The following is an 18,770-nucleotide window of genomic DNA, read 5'->3' as shown; positions in this document are numbered from 1 at the left end:
CCCTCAGCAATCTTTTACCAGCCATATCCCTGCAATACAGTTATTCCTCGTTTCCCACTTCCTCTGCTCTAGTGCAAGTGGCTGCTCTAGCAACCACTGCACCCTGCCTTTAACTCCTTGTCCAAGTTCCTCAACCGTAACACCCCCTTCCCCACTTTAAAAAGTCTGCTAAAATAGATCTTTGACCTCCCCATCCTAACCATACCTTTTTCTGTGTTCCCTTTTACTTCAATTCACTTTTCCACCAACCATATAAGCATTTTGAGACATCTTTCTGTAAGTGAAGAGCACTACTGAAATATGAGTTGTTAAACTTTTGTACAATGTACAGCAATTTATCTCTTTCCACTGATGAGCAAACCCTCACAACCATTCACCTCCCCTTCATGAATAGCAAGAGCCCAAAGTAGAAACTCAAACTTTTTCCCCCAATGAACACAACTTAAAGTTTCTATAATTTATTGATTTGCTATGAAACCAAATATACAGAGGTAATCAGTGCAGCAGAAGCCATGAGGCTAGAGGCAAATTTGCAATTCAGCCCATCTGTACTCAAGAATTTCTTGCAAACGTTTGGTCCATTAATCTAGTCTTCCCTCCATTCTTGAGGGGTGATCTTGCCAACAGGTGAAAAGTTCCAGGTGAGCCCAGTCTGTGTACAAACCTACATGCAAACAGAAATTAATATTAAGAAACAAGGTATAAACAAAAAAAATACATCATATAGCCTGATAACTCAGACCAAGAATTCCCTATTCAATGTTTTCTTTGAAAAACAGAATTTTATCAGTGCTCCAGCTAGGAAAACTGGATTTCCAAGTCTTCAAATATCAGTCGGGTCCATTGGTAAAATTGAAAAATTCACCTGCGTCATTTTCTTAAATAAATAACTGTTCTGCACGTTGGCATAATTGTGGCCAAAAGACACAATTGTGTTTATTTTAAAATTAAGACAGCACCCTAAAAGTGATTAGATAATGCAAGTACTTGATGCAGAGTCCTTCACTCCAACTACAGTACTAAATGAATTATAATATTGCATGGACCTCACACCTGGCACTACTTTTCATTTCATGTTATATAATATAAAAGGTACCATTTTCAGACATGCTTGGCTCAGCTTTAGATGAAGTCCAGCAGTCATCTTTGGAGTTCTCCAAACAAAAAAGCATCTAAAAAAAGTACAATTACCGCAACATGCTGGGTAACAAGAAATAATTTGCGCACACAGAATTAAAAAATTAAACTTAGTTCTTGCTCCTTAATATCCAGTGACCTCTGTCACTAGGAGGCATCCTTATATATTTGATTTTAATAAGCCTTCCTTCAACAAAATCTTTCAGAGCCCTTGACAGCTGAGTGGATAAATCCTATATTGACAAGGCAGGTTCCGCATTGATAACCAATCTCAAGGCATAGGTTTGATTCAGTGTGGGCACTGGAGGGAGAAGGGGCAAATCACTCGGGGTACCCGCTGTTCAATATGCAGTGACTCCTGCTGGAAAGTACATGTTGAGGAGTCAGGAAAGACATGATTAGAATGGTCTTGGCTGCAATACCAGGTGTGTTGTTAGTACCACCAGCCTGATCAAATAGCCTGCAGATATTGTCTAGGTTCACATGAATGACCAGTTGGACATAGTACCACAGTACAGTATGAGACACCACCTTCAGAAGATTGGAAAAGAAATTCATTTAATGTTGGGAAATTGCTGCACGTGATGTGATGTTAAGATTAACTTAACATTAAAATTTTAGAAAATACCACTTAACTGGTTTCATTCTTCAGTAACAACCTTAACAGCATATCTCCACATACACAAGAGCTGTGAACCAGTCATATTATAGTAACAATCTCAAACACAAACTTGCTCCACTCCTCAACCAGTTAAATTGAACTTTCTTTCTTGTAGGTCACAAACTGTAGCAGCATGTCTGGGAGTCACAAACCTGCAAACAGCTCAATGCAAATCTGAAGCAGGAGTTTGACCTACTTTATTTGTTGGCTGAAGTTAACATTAGGTTAAATATGGTCCTTATAAAAATAAATTTAAAAAGCCAACAGAATGTTGGCCTTTATCTCAAGGGGGCTGGAATACAAAAGGGCGGAAGTAATGTTAGTTATGCAAAGCTCTGGTTAGACCCCATTTAGACTACTGCGTTCCATTCTGGGCACTGCATCTCAAGATGGATATATTGGCCTTAGAGAAGGTACAGGGCAGATTCACCAGAATGATACCAGCGCTAAAAAAGGGTTAAATTATGAGAACAGATTGCATAGACGAGGCTTCTATTCCCTTGACTATAGAAGATTAAGAGGTGATCTAAGTGAGGTGTTTTCAGATGATTAACAGATTTGATAGGATTGATAAACGATGTCCTCTGGTGGGGTCATCCACAATCTTAAAATTAGAGCTAGACTGTTCTGGGGCGATGTCAGTTAGCACTTTGCACAAAGGGCAGTGGAAATCTGGAAATTTCTTCCCCCAAAAAGCTGCTGAGGCTGGGGGTCAACTGAAAATGTCAAAACTGAGTGATAGATTTTTGTTCGGCAAGGGTACTAAGGATTATGGAATTAAGGCAGGTAGATAAAGTTAAGATACAGATCAACCTTAATCTATTTGAATGGCAGAACAGGCTCGAGGGACTGAATGGCCTCCTCCTGTCCCTATAGTAAATCCTGCCAACAGGTTAATCTGAAAGCACGGAGCAGCTGAACAATTAAACTCCAAAACTGGACAAATACATTTTTGGTTCAGAGTCAATCCTGCTTATCAAATCAGAATATCTTTACAAATGGTCAGATTTTACAGACCAGACTTCTGCAACTTAATCTAGTCTGTAGGTAGGACTTCTCCATATCAGTTTTGGTAAGGAAGGCAAAGAACAAGATTGAAGATATGCAACATCTTCAATAGATGTGACAACAGAACATGCAGACACCTTGAAGTGTTCCCCTGTTTTAGAAAAATAATCAGTACCTGATAGTTAGGTTTGGTCAAAATTTTATAAAAATTAAAAAGCATTATAAAAATGTTTTGAAATAACAAGTTAGAGATGAATAAGCCACACCATCAAATATTACAAAGCCCTCATTCCAGATTGAATAAACATCTTTACTGTTGCTTCAGCACCTGATATCACAGCAGCAAGGGATACAGATCTGATCCCCATGTTAATGAATTGCTGTAAAGTCCTACCAAGCAGATTAAAGCAAGTCACCAGCTCACATCTCACAGGTGTGACAGAGGTCCAGGAGTCCACTCTTGACTCAGGTGGTGTCTGGCAAAGTTATTTGATTTTATAAATGCAGAACAGCAGCAAATAAAAGGTTGGTACTATGTTTAAAGATACTTACATAACTCCAGATCGAAGTACAGAATACTATTCCTCCCAAAAGGATAGCATTTCCATATTTGTCATGAAAGTCAGGAGCAGTTTTGTGGTGAGCTTGTCTTGCTACAATTTGCCGAATGCTCCGGCCTAAAATTTAAATAGAACCATGAAAACCAGACAAATCTCTTTCAGCCACAACTCAATAACTTCAACTGTAGGTTTGTCCAGAGACCTCACTATGAACTCTGCAGCTAATGAGAATTCTTAACAATTTGAGGTCTATCAAATCCTTAGGCAGCACAGCAGGTTAGTGTATTACATAAGTGGTGGGATTCAGGGTCAATCCCCCAATCTGCTGAATTACAGCTACTATAAGAGGCACCTAAAAGTCAGACATCTCCCCACAACAGAAGAATCTGTTTTTGGCCAACCTAAGCTTCACACAACTTATAAATATTATAATCTCCAACTTCATTCAAGTATCTACTCAAATTTAGCACTGATAAAAGTGACACTGATTACAGCATTACATATAATGTACAGCACAGAAACAGGACATTTAGCCCAACAGGTCCATGCTCCACACAAGCCTCCCTCCTCCCACCCCATACTTCGTATGTAAGGAATCTTACAACACCAGGTTATAGTCCAACAGTTTTATTTGAAAATCACAAGCTTTCGGAGGCTTTCTCCTTCGTCACACTCACCTGACGAAGGAGAAAGCCTCTGAAAGCTTGTGATTCCTTACATTTGTCCACCCCAGTCCATCACCAGCATCTCCACATCATCCCATACTTCATAGGAAGCACACCCTTGCAGCAACCACAGTGTAGGAGCTTAGGTTTTTCTTTGGAGGCTACTCCTTTGTTAATGTGATGATATACAACAACCAATTGATAAGCTAAGGCCCTCAGCCATCTCTGGCCCCTTGCCATCAGAGAAACTATATAGAGGATACAGGAAGCAAACCAGAACAATACTTTCAAATATATCAAGGAAATGGGACCCAGGTTCAGCTATCCAAAAGAACCATCTTTAAAACAAAGTCAAAACCAATATTCGGGTGACTGCAAGAGTGCTACAAAGGGCAAATTTAGGATGACACCTGGAAGCATTCCACCACACAGCTGGAACAGAGTGCTGGAAAGAATGGCTGTGTCCTGCAAAGTGAATTCAACAGCAAGATGTTGTAATGAGAAGCTTCTAGCCCACAAACTTGTACACCAATAATGACTCATATATACAAATCAACTTTTGTAACGCTGAATTATTTCCTCCCTTTTTAGGTTGCTTCAATTAGGGCTACATTTCCGGCCTCTCTCTCCTCGCATTTCACTTCTCCGCTGTTCGCGACTCTGGTTTGAAACGACCTTCTGGCAACTTACAGAAAACCCTCACGAAATACAACAATTAAAGCCAAGACAGCCCCCAAAATCCCATCAAACTACCATTTACCCGACAAACTCAACAGACTCCTGGTCAAAGGCACCATCTCTACGCCGCTCCGTTTACCCTTCAGGAAAAACAAAATGGCGCCCAATAAGGCCTTCCACACTGCCCATGCGCCAAATGCGGGACTTTTAATGATAAGATTAAAAAATATATTAATTCCTTTTTGCATTACGGTTTTTATTTAAATGTATTTATATGCTACAACGAAAGAAAATAAAACATGTATCAAAAGGTCATTAGAAAGGGTCAGGAATTAAATGACTGCTCATGCGCACTCGGAGTTGTAGTCCGCAGCGGGTTTTGTTTCAGGGAAACGAATAAAATGAACTGCAGTTCCCAGAGTGCTGAGCGGCACACGTCGCACTGCTAACGATTTTTAATAAATCTTTTCGCCGATATTATTTTTTCAGATTACAGTGTGTTACTGTGAATAAGATTAATATTAAATGTTGGTAATTCATTGGAGTGGAGAGTTGGTCCCGTTTCTGAACATTTAATGTGGTGGTGCTCTTGCTCTATTTTGAAATAAAACCAGGAACCTCGCAGCTTTTTACCGGAGGATGGCGGCTGCGATCGGCTGGAAAGAATAATTCCAGTTAAAAGTCACTAAACACGAACAAAACAGAAAATATTCATTTACGCAAACTTCCTGTTTCGGTTATTAAGTCTACCAGTGATATCCAAATCATGGGTGTCAGGATGGCCGAGTGGTCTAAGGCGCCAGACTCAAGGAGTAAAGTCCTTCCGCAGTAAGACGGGTATTCTGGTCTCCAACTGGAGGCGTGGGTTCGAATCCCACTTCTGACACAAAACTTTTTTTTAATTTAGAGACATAGTATTCTTAAATTACATTAAAAAATATTAAATATCACACATCCGGTATGAATATTAATGTTTATTAAAAATAGAATACTTCATGGTCAGCAGTTAATACTGAGCAAGAATGTGACAAAATATAAAAAGACATTAATAAACTGGCAGAATGGGCAAGTAATTGGCAAATGAATTTCAATATAAATAATTAGTAGATTTCAAATAAAAATTGAAATCTACTAAGTAATTGGCAAATGAATTTCAATATAAATAATTAGTAGATTTCAAATAATAAGTAGATTTCAAATAAAAATTGTTGGACTATAACTTGGTGTTGTAAAATTGTTTACAATTGTCAATATAAATAAGTGTGAGGTGCTGCATTTTGGTAAAAAGAATAAGGAGGCCACATACTCCTTGGATAATAAGTCTAAGTTGGGTAAAGGAGCAAAAGGATTTACGGGTACAGATACACAAATCACTAAAAGTAGCGATGCAGCTTAATAAGGTCATAATAAAAAAGCAAACCATGCACTGGGGTTTATTTCTAGAAGGATAGAATTGAAAAGCAGAGAAATTAATGTTAAACTTGTGTAGAACTTTAGTTAGACCAAACTTGGACTAATGTGCACAGTTCTGATTTCCATATTATAAAAAGGATATAGAGGCATTGGAGAAGGTGCAAAAAAGATTCACAAACATTATACCAGAACTTATCAGGAAAAGCTGAACAGGCTGGGGGAGAAGGCTGAGGCATGACCTAATAGAGGTCTTTAAGACTATGAAAGGGTTTGATAGGATAGACATAGAGAAAATGTTTCAAATAGCGGGGGAGTCCAAAACTAAGGGTCATAAATATAAGATAGTCACCAATAAATCCAATACTCAATTCAGGAGAAACTTCTTTACCCAAAGAGTAGTAAGAATGTGGAACTCACTACTACAAGGAGTAATTGAGGTGAACAGCATTTAAGGGGAAGCTAGATAATCATATGAGGGAGAAAGGAATAGAAGTTTATGCTGTAAGGGTTAGTTGAAGAGGGGTTGGAGGAAGCTCGTGTGGAGTGTAAACACCAGCATAGACCAGTTGGGCCAAATGGCCTTTTTCTATGTTGTCAACTCTATGTAACTATATAATCATGACTTTGTTGCTCGTGAGTTATCCAGGTAGTTTCATTTGGGGACATATTTAACAACATTTTATATAAGGTTATCCCTCCACTTTCCAGCCAATAAAACTAAAAAAAAATCAAAGAATTATGCATAAGACACCTCATCAGTCACCCTGACACCTCAGTGAACAGGAGATTTTATTGTAATTAGCACTGACAGTTCTACATGCTTTTGCTGCTGTACGCAGACAGGGAAAGTGAGCCCAAAAGCTGAGAAAAAGGAGCAGGAGACCAGGACATTAGACACTACAGAATAGACAGGAGAGGAGGACTGGACCAGAAGCAGGAAAGTATGTTCCCTAGAATGAGCTAAATTCTATCTACCAAAATAACCCCAACCCCAATTTCAACCCTAAATTCTGGTCCAAAACATGCACGGTATATTTTATACAGGTCATAGAGTCATAGAGTTATACAGCACGGATAGAGGCCCTTCGGCCCATCGTGTCCGCGCCGGCCATCAAGCCCTGTCTACTCTAATCCCATATTCCAGCATTTGGTCCGTAGCCTTGTATGCTATGGCATTTCAAGTGCTCATCCAAATGCTTCTTGAATGTTGTGAGGGTTCCTACCTCCACAACCCTTTCAGGCAGTGAGTTCCAGACTCCAACCACCCTCTGGGTGAAAAAGTTCTTTCTCAAATCCCCTCTAAATCTCCCGCCTTTTACCTTGAATCTATGTCCCCTTGTTATAGAACCCTCAACAAAGGGAAAAAGCTCCTTAGTATCCATCCTATCTGTGCCCCTCATAATTTTGTACACCTCAATCATGTCCCCCCTCAGCCTCCTCTGCTCCAAGGAAAACAAACCCAATCTTCCCAGTCTCTCTTCATAGCTGAAGCGCTCCAGCCCTGGTAACATCCTGGTGAATCTTATATATAATTGCTGGTCACCATGTTTCTGAGCTGAAAAAGATGGTAATCACTACCAAACATATGGTGTCACTTCCTAAAAGGGCCCAAAGATGATCGCTTTCTAATGAGTTTGAGATGCAAAATTATTACAGGTCTGTTCTTTTTAGAAATTTTCTAAACTTGTTGAGTTCGAATCAATTCCCAAATCCATTTCTCCTCATTAAGTCACAAATTCAGCTGCAGTGGAGATAGGATAGCATCTGTCATTCTACCACAGACTTCCTGAAAATTAACATTTGGCTGCAGAGAGTCAGTAACACAGAACTTTGGTTTGCTCAGCCTGCCCAGAATCAAAATATCATCTCTGCCAAGTAGTCGGAATGATGCTCCACTTGCAATTAATTATTGGATCAATTGGTAAATGCACTGTGCAATATTCAACATACTAGGAAGGTCCTCCAGGTTTGATCCCTGGTCTGTGCTGAGTTAGCTGATCTCAGTTGAGGTAGCAGGGAAGGCACTACAATTAGTCCCAAAGTTCCAGGGTTGGGAGAGGAAAAACCAGTAGCCTCTGCTAGAATGAGTATTTTGTGGATATTGGACGAAATATCCTGCCAATACTTACTGTCAAGGCTTACACATGAGCAATCACCACTTGACAAGATACCAGGAGGCAGGCAGCACCCATGGAATTGTATCCCAGATACAGTTATGGAAAAATCTGACCAAAAAAAAGAAAATTCTGGAAATTTGTTTGATTACCCGTGAAAATCCAAGAGTATTTTCTTTTTTAAAAAGTAATAAAAGAATTCAAAAATGTGTTTAGTAAGTTATCACACTTTCCAAACCTAAAACAGTAACAAAAAAGTAACTGCTGCTATTTAATTACATAATTTCAACCTCTAATTACGTAAGAAAAAGATAACCATGTGGATATAGAAATAGTTAGGAGCAGAAAGCTAAGAGTGAGGATAAATGGATATTTTTCTGGTCAGTAGGATTGTGTCACAGTGTGCTCAAAGGGTCAATCCCGGGATCTCTTTTGGTTTGCATTTACATAAATAATTTGGATATAGACACAGTGGAAATGATACTGAGTTTGCTGATGATGCCAAATTAGGGGGATGACAAACTGTGAGGAAGAATGAAAGAAACTGCAGCAGAACGTAAACGAATTAGCAAAGTCGGCAGATGGGTAGCAGATTAAATTCTATGCAGAAAAAAGTAAAGTAATAGATTTTTGAGGTAAAACAGCAGTGCAAGGAAGTATACCCTAAATGATAAAGACAAGACCGAAGCGTTTGCAACCATCTTCAGCCTGAAGTGCCAAGTAGATGATCCATCTCGGCCTCCCCCTGAGATCCCCATCCATCACAGAAGCCAGTCTTCAACCAATTCAATTCACTCCATGTGATATCAAGAAATGGCTGAGTGCAATGGATACAACAAAGGCTATGGACCCCGACAACAACCTGGCTGCAGTACTGAAGACTTCTGCTCCAGAACTAGTTGCGTCTCTAGCTAAGCTGTTCCAGTACAGCTACAACACTGGCATCTACCCGACAAGTGGAAAATTGCCCAGGTATGTCCTGTCCACAAAAAGCAGGACAAATCCAATCCAGCCAATTACCGCCCCATCAGTCTACTCTCAATCATCAGCAAAATGATGGAAGGTGTCGTTGATAGTGCTATAAAGCAGCACTTACTCACCAATAACCTGCTCACCGATGCTCAGTTTGGGTTCCGCCAGGACCACTCGGCTCCAGACCCCATTACAGTCTTGGTCCAAACATGACAAAAGAGCTGAATTCCAGAGGTGAGGTGAGAGTGACTCTCCTTGACATCAAGGCAGCATTTGACCGAGTGTGGCACCAAGGAGCCCTAGTAAAATTGAAGTCTATGGAAATCAGGGGGAAAACTCTCCGGTGGCTGGAGTCATACCTAGCACAAAGAAAGATGGTAGTGGTTGTTGGAAGCCAATCATCTCAGCCCCAGAACATTGCTGCAGCAGTTCCTCAGGGCAGTGTCCTAAGCCCAACCATCTTCAGCTGCTTCATCAATGAACTTTCCTCCATCATAAGGTCAGAAGTGGGGATGTTCACTGATGACTGCACAATGTTCAGTTCCATCTGCAACCCCTCAGATAATGAAGCAGTCTGTGCCCGCATGCAGCAAGACCTGGACAACATCCAGACTTGGGCTGACAAGTTCCAAGTAACATTCGCACCAGACAAGTGCCAGGCAATGACCACCTCCAAAAAGAGACAGTCTATTCACCTCCACTTGACATTCAACGGCATTACCATCGTCGAATCCCCCACCGTCAACATCCTGGGGGTCACCATTGACCAGAAACTTAACTGGACCAGCCACATAAATACTGAGGCTACAAGAGCAGGTCAGAGGCTGGGTTTTCTGCAACAAATGACTCACCTCCTCACTCCCCAAAGCCTTTCCTTCATCTGCAGTGCACAAATCAGGAGTGTGATGGAATACTCTCCACTTGCCTGCATGAGTGAGCTCCAACAACACTCAAGGAGCTCGACACCATCCAGGACAAAGCAGCCTATTTGATTGGCACCTCATCCACCACCTTAAACATTCACTCCCTCCACCACTGGCTCACCGTGGCTGCAGAGTGTACCATCTACAAGATGCACTGCAGCAACTGCCAAATCTTCTTCGACAGCACCTCCCAAACCTGCGAACTCTACTACCTAGAAGGACAAGGGCAGCAGGCGCATAGGAACACCACCACCTGCACGCCCCCTCTAAGTCACACACCATCCCGACTTGGAAATATATCGCCATTCCTCCATCGTTGCTGGGTCAAAATCCTGGCACTCCCTACCTAACAATACATAAGGTTAGATCTCACGGGATCCAAGGTGAGGTAGCCAATTGGATACAAAATTGGATTGACGACAGAAGACAGAGGGTGGTTGTAGAGGGTTGTTTTTCAAACTGGAGGCCTGTGACCAGCGGTGTGCCTCAGGGATCGGTGCTGGGTCCGCTGTTATTTGTTATTTATATTAATGATTTGGATGAGAATTTAGGAGGAATTTAGTAAGTTTGCAGATGACACCAAGATTGGTGGCATTGTGGACAGTGAAGAAGGTCATCTAGAATTGCAACGGGATCTTGATAAATTGGGCCAGTGGGCCGATGAATGGCAGATGGAGTTTAATTTAGATAAATGTGAGGTGATGCATTTTGGTAGATCGAATCGGGCCAGGACCTACTCCGTTAATGGTAGGGCGTTGGGGAGAGTTATAGAACAAAGGGATCTAGGAGTACAGGTTCATAGCTCCTTGAAAGTGGAGTCACAGGTGGATAGGGTGGTGAAGAAGGCATTCAGCATGCTTGGTTTCATTGGTCAGAACATTGAATACAGGAGTTGGGATGTCTTGTTGAAGTTGTACAAGACATTAGTAAGGCCACACTTGGAATAGTATGTACAGTTCTGGTCACCCTATTATAGAGATGATATTATTAAACTAGAAAGAGTGCAGAAAAGATTTACTAGGATGCTACCAGGACTTGATGGTTTGACTTATAGGGAGAGGTTGGATAGACTGAGACTTTTTTCCCTGGAGAGGAGGCGGTTTAGGGGTGATCTTATAGAAGTCTATAAAATAATGAGGGGCATCGATAAGGTCGATAGTCAAAATCTTTTCCCAAAGGTAGGGGAGTCTATAACGAGGGGGCATAGATTTAAGGTGAGAGGGGAGAGATACAAAAGGGTCCAGAGGGGCAATTTTTTCACTCAAAGGGTGGTGAGTGTCTGGAACGAGCTGCCAGAGGCAGTAGTAGAGGCGGGTACAATTTTGTCTTTTAAAAAGCATTTGGACAGTTACATGGGTAAGATGGGTATAGAGGGATATGGGCCAAGTGCAGGCAATTGGGACTAGCTTAGTGGTATAAACTGGGCGACATGGACATGTTGGGCCGAAGGGCCTGTTTCCATGTTATAAACTTCTATGATTCTATGATTCTAATACGATGGGAGACCCTTCATCACACGGACTGCAGCGGTTCAAGAAGGCGGCTCACCACCACCTTCTCAAGGGCAATTAGGGATGGGCAATAAATGCTGGCCAGTGGCGCCCACATCCCATGAATGAATTTTTAAAAAATTCTTAACGGAATCTTTAAAGATGGGCATGCTGGTAGTAAAGGCGTAAAAATGTCAAATTCTGGATTTTATACATAGGGTCATTGAAAACAGAAGCGAGAAAGTGATGTTGAATACTATATATACATTACAGTTGGAGTATTGTGTGCAGGTGTGGGCATCACGAAATACAAAAATTGTTCAAGCCATGGAAAGAGTACAGTGAAGATTCACTGGAATGACATCAGGATGAGTAGCTATAGTTAAAGGTTGAAAAAGGGGGCTTTTTTCATTGGAACAGCGATGGTTAAGGGGAATTTTGATAGAGGCTTCAAAATTATAAAAGGTTTTGAGAGGGTAAATAGTGAAGGGTTGTTTCTCACTGATTGGCAAATTGGTAATAAGGGAAAATAAAGTCGGGATTATTAGTAGAAGAAAAAGGGAGAAGTTCGAGGAAAACTTTTCACACAGAGGGATATTTAGCATGGATTGCTTTATTTCAAGTGGCAAAGACCAAAACATCACTAAAAGGGAATTGAGTAAGGATTTGAAAAGGAAGAACATACAAGATATGAGGAGAGGACAGGGAAATCAGATCAGAGGAGATAGCTCCTGTTGAAGTGGGAGCATTGGTACCAGTGTATTGGGGTAAATGGCTTCCTTCTGTGATATAATTTTATATTATATTTAAAGGAATTTAAAAAAGTAAATGCACTTTGAAGAATGTATTTTATAAAGCTAAATGAGAAATAATTAATTAAATGAAAGATTATTATGTAAGACTATTATATGGTAACAGGAGAAAATACTGTCTAAAACAGACTGATTTAGTGCAGACCTGGATGACTTCTTAACAAGACAACATGGATAATAATAATACATGCAGTACTGAGAGAGAGTAACAGGTGTCAGTAGACTTTTACAGAAGCCAGACATTTCTCACACAGATGGCCTCCTTTGAACAGCAGTAAGCACTTTCTTTATATTAGTGGAGGATTAAAAAAATGCGGTTTGTTTTGTGGAGGGAGCAAGAATTCATGACCATTAAAGTCTAGGATTGTACCGATCAGCAGGCTTTCAATATCAGATGCAAAATTAAAAAACAGGTGTCAGGATGGCCGAGTGGTCTAAGGCGCCAGACTCAAGGATTAATCAGTCCTTCCACAATATGCTGGGTATTCTGGTCTCCAACTGGAGGCGTGGGTTCAAATCCCACTTCTGACATATAACTTTTGGGTTAATAAATGAAAGCTAGCACAGATTTGTTAAAGGCAAATTGTGCTTGACTAACTTAATTGAGTACTTGGATGAAGTACCAATGAGGGTAGTGCAGTTGATGTTGTATGGATGGACTTTCAAAAGGCGTCTGATAATGTACCACATAATAAACTTGTTAGCAAAATTGAAGCCCGTGGGATTAAAGGGGCAGTGGCTGCATGGATATGAAATCGGCTAAGGGACAGAAAGCAGAGAGTGATGGTGAACTGTTGTTTTTCAGACTGGAGGAAAGTATACAATGGAGTCCCCCAGGGGTCATTATTAGGACCACTGCTCTTTTTGGTATATATTAATGACCTGGACTTGGGAATAACGGGCATAATTTCAAAGTTTGCATTTGCCACAAAACTTGGAAATGTAGTAAACATTGAAATTTAATGCATAAAAGTGTGACATGATTCATTTTGGTAGGAAGAATGAGGAGAGGCAATTTAAACTAAATGGTACAATTTTAAAGGGGGTGCAGGAACAGAGAGATTGGGGATGTACGTACTCAAATCTTTGAAGGTGGCAGGACAAGTTGAGAAGGCTGTTAAAAAGGCACACGGGATCCTTGGCTTTATAAATAGAGGTATAAAGTACAAAGGTAAGGAAGTTCTGTTTTACCTTCATAAAACACTAGTTAGGCCCCAACTGGAGTATTGTGGGCACCACATTTTAGGAAGGATGTCAAGGCCTTAGACAGGGTGTGGAAGAGATTTACGAGAATGGTACCAGGGATGTGGGACTTCAATTATGTGGAGAGACTGGAGAAGCTGGGATTGTTCTCTTTAGAGAGAAACTGTTTCCTGTGGCAGAAGGGTCCGTAACCAGAGGACACAGATTTAAGATGATTGGCAAAAGAACCAAAGGCGACATGAGGAAAAAAAAATTACGCAGAGAATTGTTATGATCTGGAATGCACTGCCTGAAAGGGCGGTGGAAGCAGATTCAGTCATAACTTTCAAAAGGGAATTGGATAAATTCTTGAAAGGGGAAAATTTGTAGGACTATGGGGAAAGAGCAGGGGAGTGGGACTAATTGGATAGCTCTTTCAAAGAGCCAGCACAGGCATGATGGGCCGAATGGCTTCCTTCTGTGCTGTATCATTCGATGACTCTATGGGCTCGAATTTAGCAGGCCTGCGGGTTCCCAGCGGGTGGTCCTCCGGGAGCGTGGTCAACACGCTCGGCGAAATTAGTGGGTTGCCCGCGCGATCGTAGCAGGCAACACACTAATAGGAATCAATTACCTGCTCCTCCGGGGTCCACGCTGCTGGTCTGCGCGTCGGGCGGGCTGCGCATGCGCAGTACGATCTGTCAGCTGGAGGCTCTCTAGTTAAAGGGGCAGTCCTCCACTGACAGATACTGCAACCAATGGAACAAATTACAGCATGGAGCAGCCCAGGGGGAAGGCTGCTCCCAGTTTAATGATGCCTCACCCCAGGTATCCTCAGATGGGGTGAGGAGGAGGGGGAGGACACAGATCTTCCCCCCGGCGGGCGGGAGGAAGCGGCCTGCCTCTGCCACCAAGAAGGCCTGGCTCGAGGTGGCAGAGGGGGTCACCTGCGCCACCAACATATCGCCCACCTGCATACAGTGCAGGAGGCACTGCAATGACCGCAGTCGGTCAGCCACAGTGAGAACACGAAGTCTTTCCCCTACACTCCGTCCGCCACAACACTGCCCCCACCCCACATCTCCTTCGGCACCGCCAACACTACTCTGTCACATCACCCTTCATACCCACTCAAACCCCATCCTCATCTTACCTCCACCTACTCACCTCGCCAGTACTCATCCTGCCACTAACACGCAACCCAATCCTCATACAATCTCATTGCTCTATCCCTTACTCACCCTCTCGTGCATCTCCCTCACGGCCAGCCTCACTCAACCTGCCACCACCTGTGCTGCAGCCACAGGGCATGCATCACATATGTGCAGTAGGCAGCGTAAGGCAAACGTGTCGTGAGCATGAAGGGGGTGCACAAGGGTGTCTGAGGGTTTGTCCTGGGTGTTACCTATATTGAATTTCAGAGCAACAAACAGCACACATTATATTGACACCACCACTGCCATGTCTCCGCGAATCCTGTCCGTTGTGTCCAATAATGCCCGCTCCTGGGCATCACTATGAGGACCCACCACTGATGCCACCCATTGTGTTACTGCAGAGTAGGTGCAGGTGTATTTGCAGGGCTCTTCCGCGCAGACGACTGAGAGACATCGGCGGTGTAGCCGGCTGCACCCTGGAAGGATGCGGAGGAGAAGTTGTGGAGGGCAGTGGTGACTTTGACAGCGACAGGTAAGCAGTTGGTGCTGGGGCCAGCCAGGAGCAGCTCGGCATGAAAGAGCCTGCAGATCTCCACGACGACATGTCGAGCGAATCTGCGCCTCCCTGGGCACTGCTGCTCGGAGAGGTCCGGGGAGCTGCGCCTCGGTCTGTGGACCCTGCAGCGAGGGTAGTGCCCTCTGCGATGCGTCTCTCCCTGCGGTAGCCCTCCCTCCTGCTGTGCAGGTGGGCGTGCAACAACACCGCGTTGGGGGGCTCCACGTCTCTGCGGTGGACGGCGTGGACTGCGAGGCTGCTGGGGCTGGTCATGCTGTTCGTCCTCCAAGGGTGTCCACGCACCACCCATCTGGCAGGTGTTGGTCTGAGGGGTTGTGCAGGGTAGGTGGGTGGTTCCTCGCACTAGGGCTGCGGTTTCGTGTCGGTCTGTCCTCTGGCTTGGCGGGGGGTGGTGGAGGGCAGGGGTTGCCCTATGTGACGCGGTGGCCTCCTGCGTGGGTGAGGGCTCTCCTCCGTGGAGTGCACCTTGGCACCTGCCACAGGCTGCTGGCTGCAACACGCCTGGTTGGAGAGAGACCGTTTCCCCCAGTGTGGGAAACTCACTGCCTTGAACCCAAAATCCCACACTTCCTCTTTTGACAGCTGATTCAGCTCATTAACTGACCTCAACAAGCAAGGTAAGTACTCTCAAGTGGAACCCCGCTGGCTTTAATTGCCTGCGGGATTCCCACCAGCGGGGCTTGCGCGCGCAGCCCCGCACGTCAGCGCGGTACCCGGAAGTGGGCGGGATTTCGGCGCGAACCGGTCACGTGACCGGATATCGGGATTTTCGGGGCCCCCCCGCTGGAAATCCGCAGGTAACCCGACGCGAAAATCGAGCCCTATGACTCTATAAAAAGTAAAATGAAAAATGCTGGCAATTTGAAATTAAAACAGAATGTGTTGGAAATACACAGAGACAAGATTAGTTAACATTGTGGGGTGTAGATTCTTACGATACATGAAATTGACGGGCAGGAAAAGACCAGCTGGTCCATTAAGCCTGCCCCACACCATGATGGCCGGAGCATCAAGACTAAACACTTCCTCCCTCCACCACCCACAGTATGTAATCTCCTGGGAGAGGCAAAAAAAACCATGGCCAATAAGGGAAAAGATACTCAGGAACATTCTTCTCTGATGCCCTCAGGTGATCAAAACCAGTCCAGAAGATCACATGGACCAAGCGTTATCTATGAAGACACTTACCTTCTATAGGATGCAATCTCTGCCTCAATCAAGAACTGGTCCAGCTGCCTCTTGAAGGTGTGCAGAGAGTCAGCATCCGCCATACCAGCTGGCAATGTACTCCAGAGGCTCACAATTCTCTGGGAAAAGAAGAACTGCCTAACATCCAGTCTATTCGTACTCTTCCATAATTTAAACTCGTGTCCCCTGGTCCTCCCCAACCTGTTAAACTGGAATAATCTATCAATAGGCATGCTATCCAGTCCTTTAATTATTTTATAGATCTCTACCAGGTCATCTCTAAGTCTAAAGCAAAATATTGCAGATGCTAGAAATCTGAAATAAAAACAGAAAATGCTGGAAATACTCAGCAAATCAGGCAGAAAGAAACAGAGTTAACGTTTCAGGTCGATGCCCTTTCGTCAGCATCTCTAATTCTACGCTGCTCTAAACTAAACGTGGAGCTTGCTACCACAAGGAATAGTTGAGGTGACTCGGATAGATACATTTATGGGGAAGCTAGATAAACACATGAGGGAGAAAGGAATAGAAAGATGTGCTAATAGGGTTAGATGAAGCAGGGAGGGAGGAGGATCATGTGGAGCATAAACACCAGCATGGACTTGTTGGACCAAATGGCCTGTTTCTGTGCTGTACATTCTATGTAATTCTATGTAGACCAAGGTTCTTGAGCCTATCTGAGTAGCTGAGGTTCTTTAAGCTAGGAAATATTCTTATAGCTCTCCACTGGACCTTCTCCAAGGCCACTGTTTCACCCATCATGTATGGGGACCAAAACTGGGCACAGTTCTCCAGATGCAGTCTGACCAGTGACCTGTATAGTGTCAAAATGGTGTTCTTTGATTTATACTGAATGGTTCTATTAATACAACGCAATAACTTGTTAGCTTTAGCTACAGTTTCTCTACATTGGTCATGAACTTTCAGTGATCGGTGCACAATAACACTAAGATCTTTTTCTCTCTCAACCTCTTTCAGTAATGTTTCCTGCAATTGATACGTGTATTCTGTGTTGGCCCTACCAACATGCATGATACTACATTTTTCTAAATTAAACACCATTTGCCATTGTGTGACCCGTTTCCCATGATTCCTTCATCAGAAATGGAAACTGGAAGTCAATCAAACCCTTTTATAAGATTGAATAAAACAAAAAGAGGTAAAAGTCAAGAGACAGTTATGCTGACACCAGTCACAAAGAGGCAGTTAATGGGTTAGAAACACTATCACCTAATTCTTAATGTGTTTTGTGAACTGCTGCATTGCAAAAATAAAAGAATATTCAGTGCATTACTGAATGTTTCAGTTCTGCTTCGTGTTTTAATTAGCTGTTGGTCTTTTATTCCTGCATAAACAGTAGTAAGTTAATTCTCTTTCTGTAGCTTCGTCCTCACCCATAAATGTTAATTATTGCTAAGTGAATGCATAATAAAGTGAACTCTAACACTGATTTTGTGGCGAGCAGTAGTTAATAATGTTATAAAGGCTTCCCTTATTATCTTTTCACTTTATTATGTGATCTTTTGTGCTCGTTTCTTCAATTGTAACATTTATATGCTGAAGGATGGAACACTTTTCCATTTGGGCACCAAAGCTCAGCATCAAGATCTTCCCACTCTGCCCAACAATGTGCCTCATCTTTAACTTCAGAAGTGCACCCTTGCTACTATTCTGCAGCCTCTCTGAGGGAGATTACCAATTTAGTACAGATAAAGTCATACATGAGAGGAGGCACTTATCTTGTGAAGATCGTAAAGACTTGCAGCTTTGATTGGACACAAACAGGTCTGAGGTCCTTAGAAGTTCTAGCATATATACTGCATTTGAAGGAATTGTCATTTCTCTGAAGGTGAGGGAAATGGAGGAATGATAAAAGGAGACGACTAAACAATTGAGAACAATTTATTGATAAATTAATTTTGGATGCCCCTTGCAGCCACCACTGAGAAGTCCTCTCCAATAGTCACTAATAAATCCAATAGGGAATTCAGGAGGTACTTCTTCACCCAGAGAGTGGTTAGAATGTGGAACTCGCTATCACAAGGAGTAGTTAAGGTGAATAGCATAGATGCATTTAAGGGGAAGCTAGATAAACACATGGGGGAGAAAGGAATAGAAGTTTATGTTGATAGGGTTAGATGAAGAGGGGTGGGAGGAGGCTCGTGTGGAGCATAAACACCGGCATGGCCAGGTGGGCTGAATGGCCTGTTTCTGTGCTGTAAAGTCTATGTAA

General features: G+C 42.9%; 1 protein-coding gene and 2 non-coding genes across 3 annotated transcripts; 2 read left to right on the top strand and 1 right to left on the bottom strand.

The window, feature by feature from the left end:
- Positions 1–442: 442 nt before the first annotated feature.
- Positions 443–4,887, bottom strand: cox7b (cytochrome c oxidase subunit 7B). The gene is made up of 3 exons (XM_067997151.1): positions 4,792–4,887; positions 3,359–3,483; positions 443–664 (listed from the first exon to the last, which is right to left on the bottom strand). The coding sequence occupies exons 1-3, from the start codon at positions 4,826–4,828 to the stop codon at positions 587–589; spliced, it is 240 nt and encodes a 79-aa protein (XP_067853252.1). The 5' UTR covers positions 4,829–4,887; the 3' UTR covers positions 443–586.
- Positions 4,888–5,481: 594 nt separating this feature from the next.
- trnal-caa (transfer RNA leucine (anticodon CAA)) lies at positions 5,482–5,595 on the top strand. The gene is made up of 2 exons: positions 5,482–5,519; positions 5,550–5,595. It is a non-coding gene; the product is annotated as a tRNA-Leu (tRNA).
- A 7,253-nt stretch (positions 5,596–12,848) lies between these two features.
- On the top strand, positions 12,849–12,964 carry trnal-caa (transfer RNA leucine (anticodon CAA)). Its single transcript has 2 exons — positions 12,849–12,886; positions 12,919–12,964. It is a non-coding gene; the product is annotated as a tRNA-Leu (tRNA).
- Positions 12,965–18,770: the final 5,806 nt, after the last annotated feature.

This window comes from Heptranchias perlo, chromosome 15, assembly GCF_035084215.1.
Source record: "Heptranchias perlo isolate sHepPer1 chromosome 15, sHepPer1.hap1, whole genome shotgun sequence".
Classification (NCBI taxonomy): domain Eukaryota; kingdom Metazoa; phylum Chordata; class Chondrichthyes; order Hexanchiformes; family Hexanchidae; genus Heptranchias; species Heptranchias perlo.
Note: the sequence above shows the minus strand (reverse complement) of the source record. Positions and strands in the feature narration are given on the sequence as shown.

What these genes read in the sequence shown, in the direction of transcription:
- cox7b (XM_067997151.1), bottom strand. Translation starts at nt 4,828, where the DNA reads ATGGTGCCTTTGACCAGGAGTCTGTTGAGTTTGTCGG. An exon ending in GAGTCTGTTGAGTTTGTCGG is followed by an intron (nt 3,484 to 4,791) that starts GTAAATGGTAGT and finishes TTTAAATTTTAG; the next exon opens with GCCGGAGCATTCGGCAAATT. An exon ending in GTACTTCGATCTGGAGTTAT is followed by an intron (nt 665 to 3,358) that starts GTAAGTATCTTT and finishes GTTTGCATGTAG; the next exon opens with GTTTGTACACAGACTGGGCT.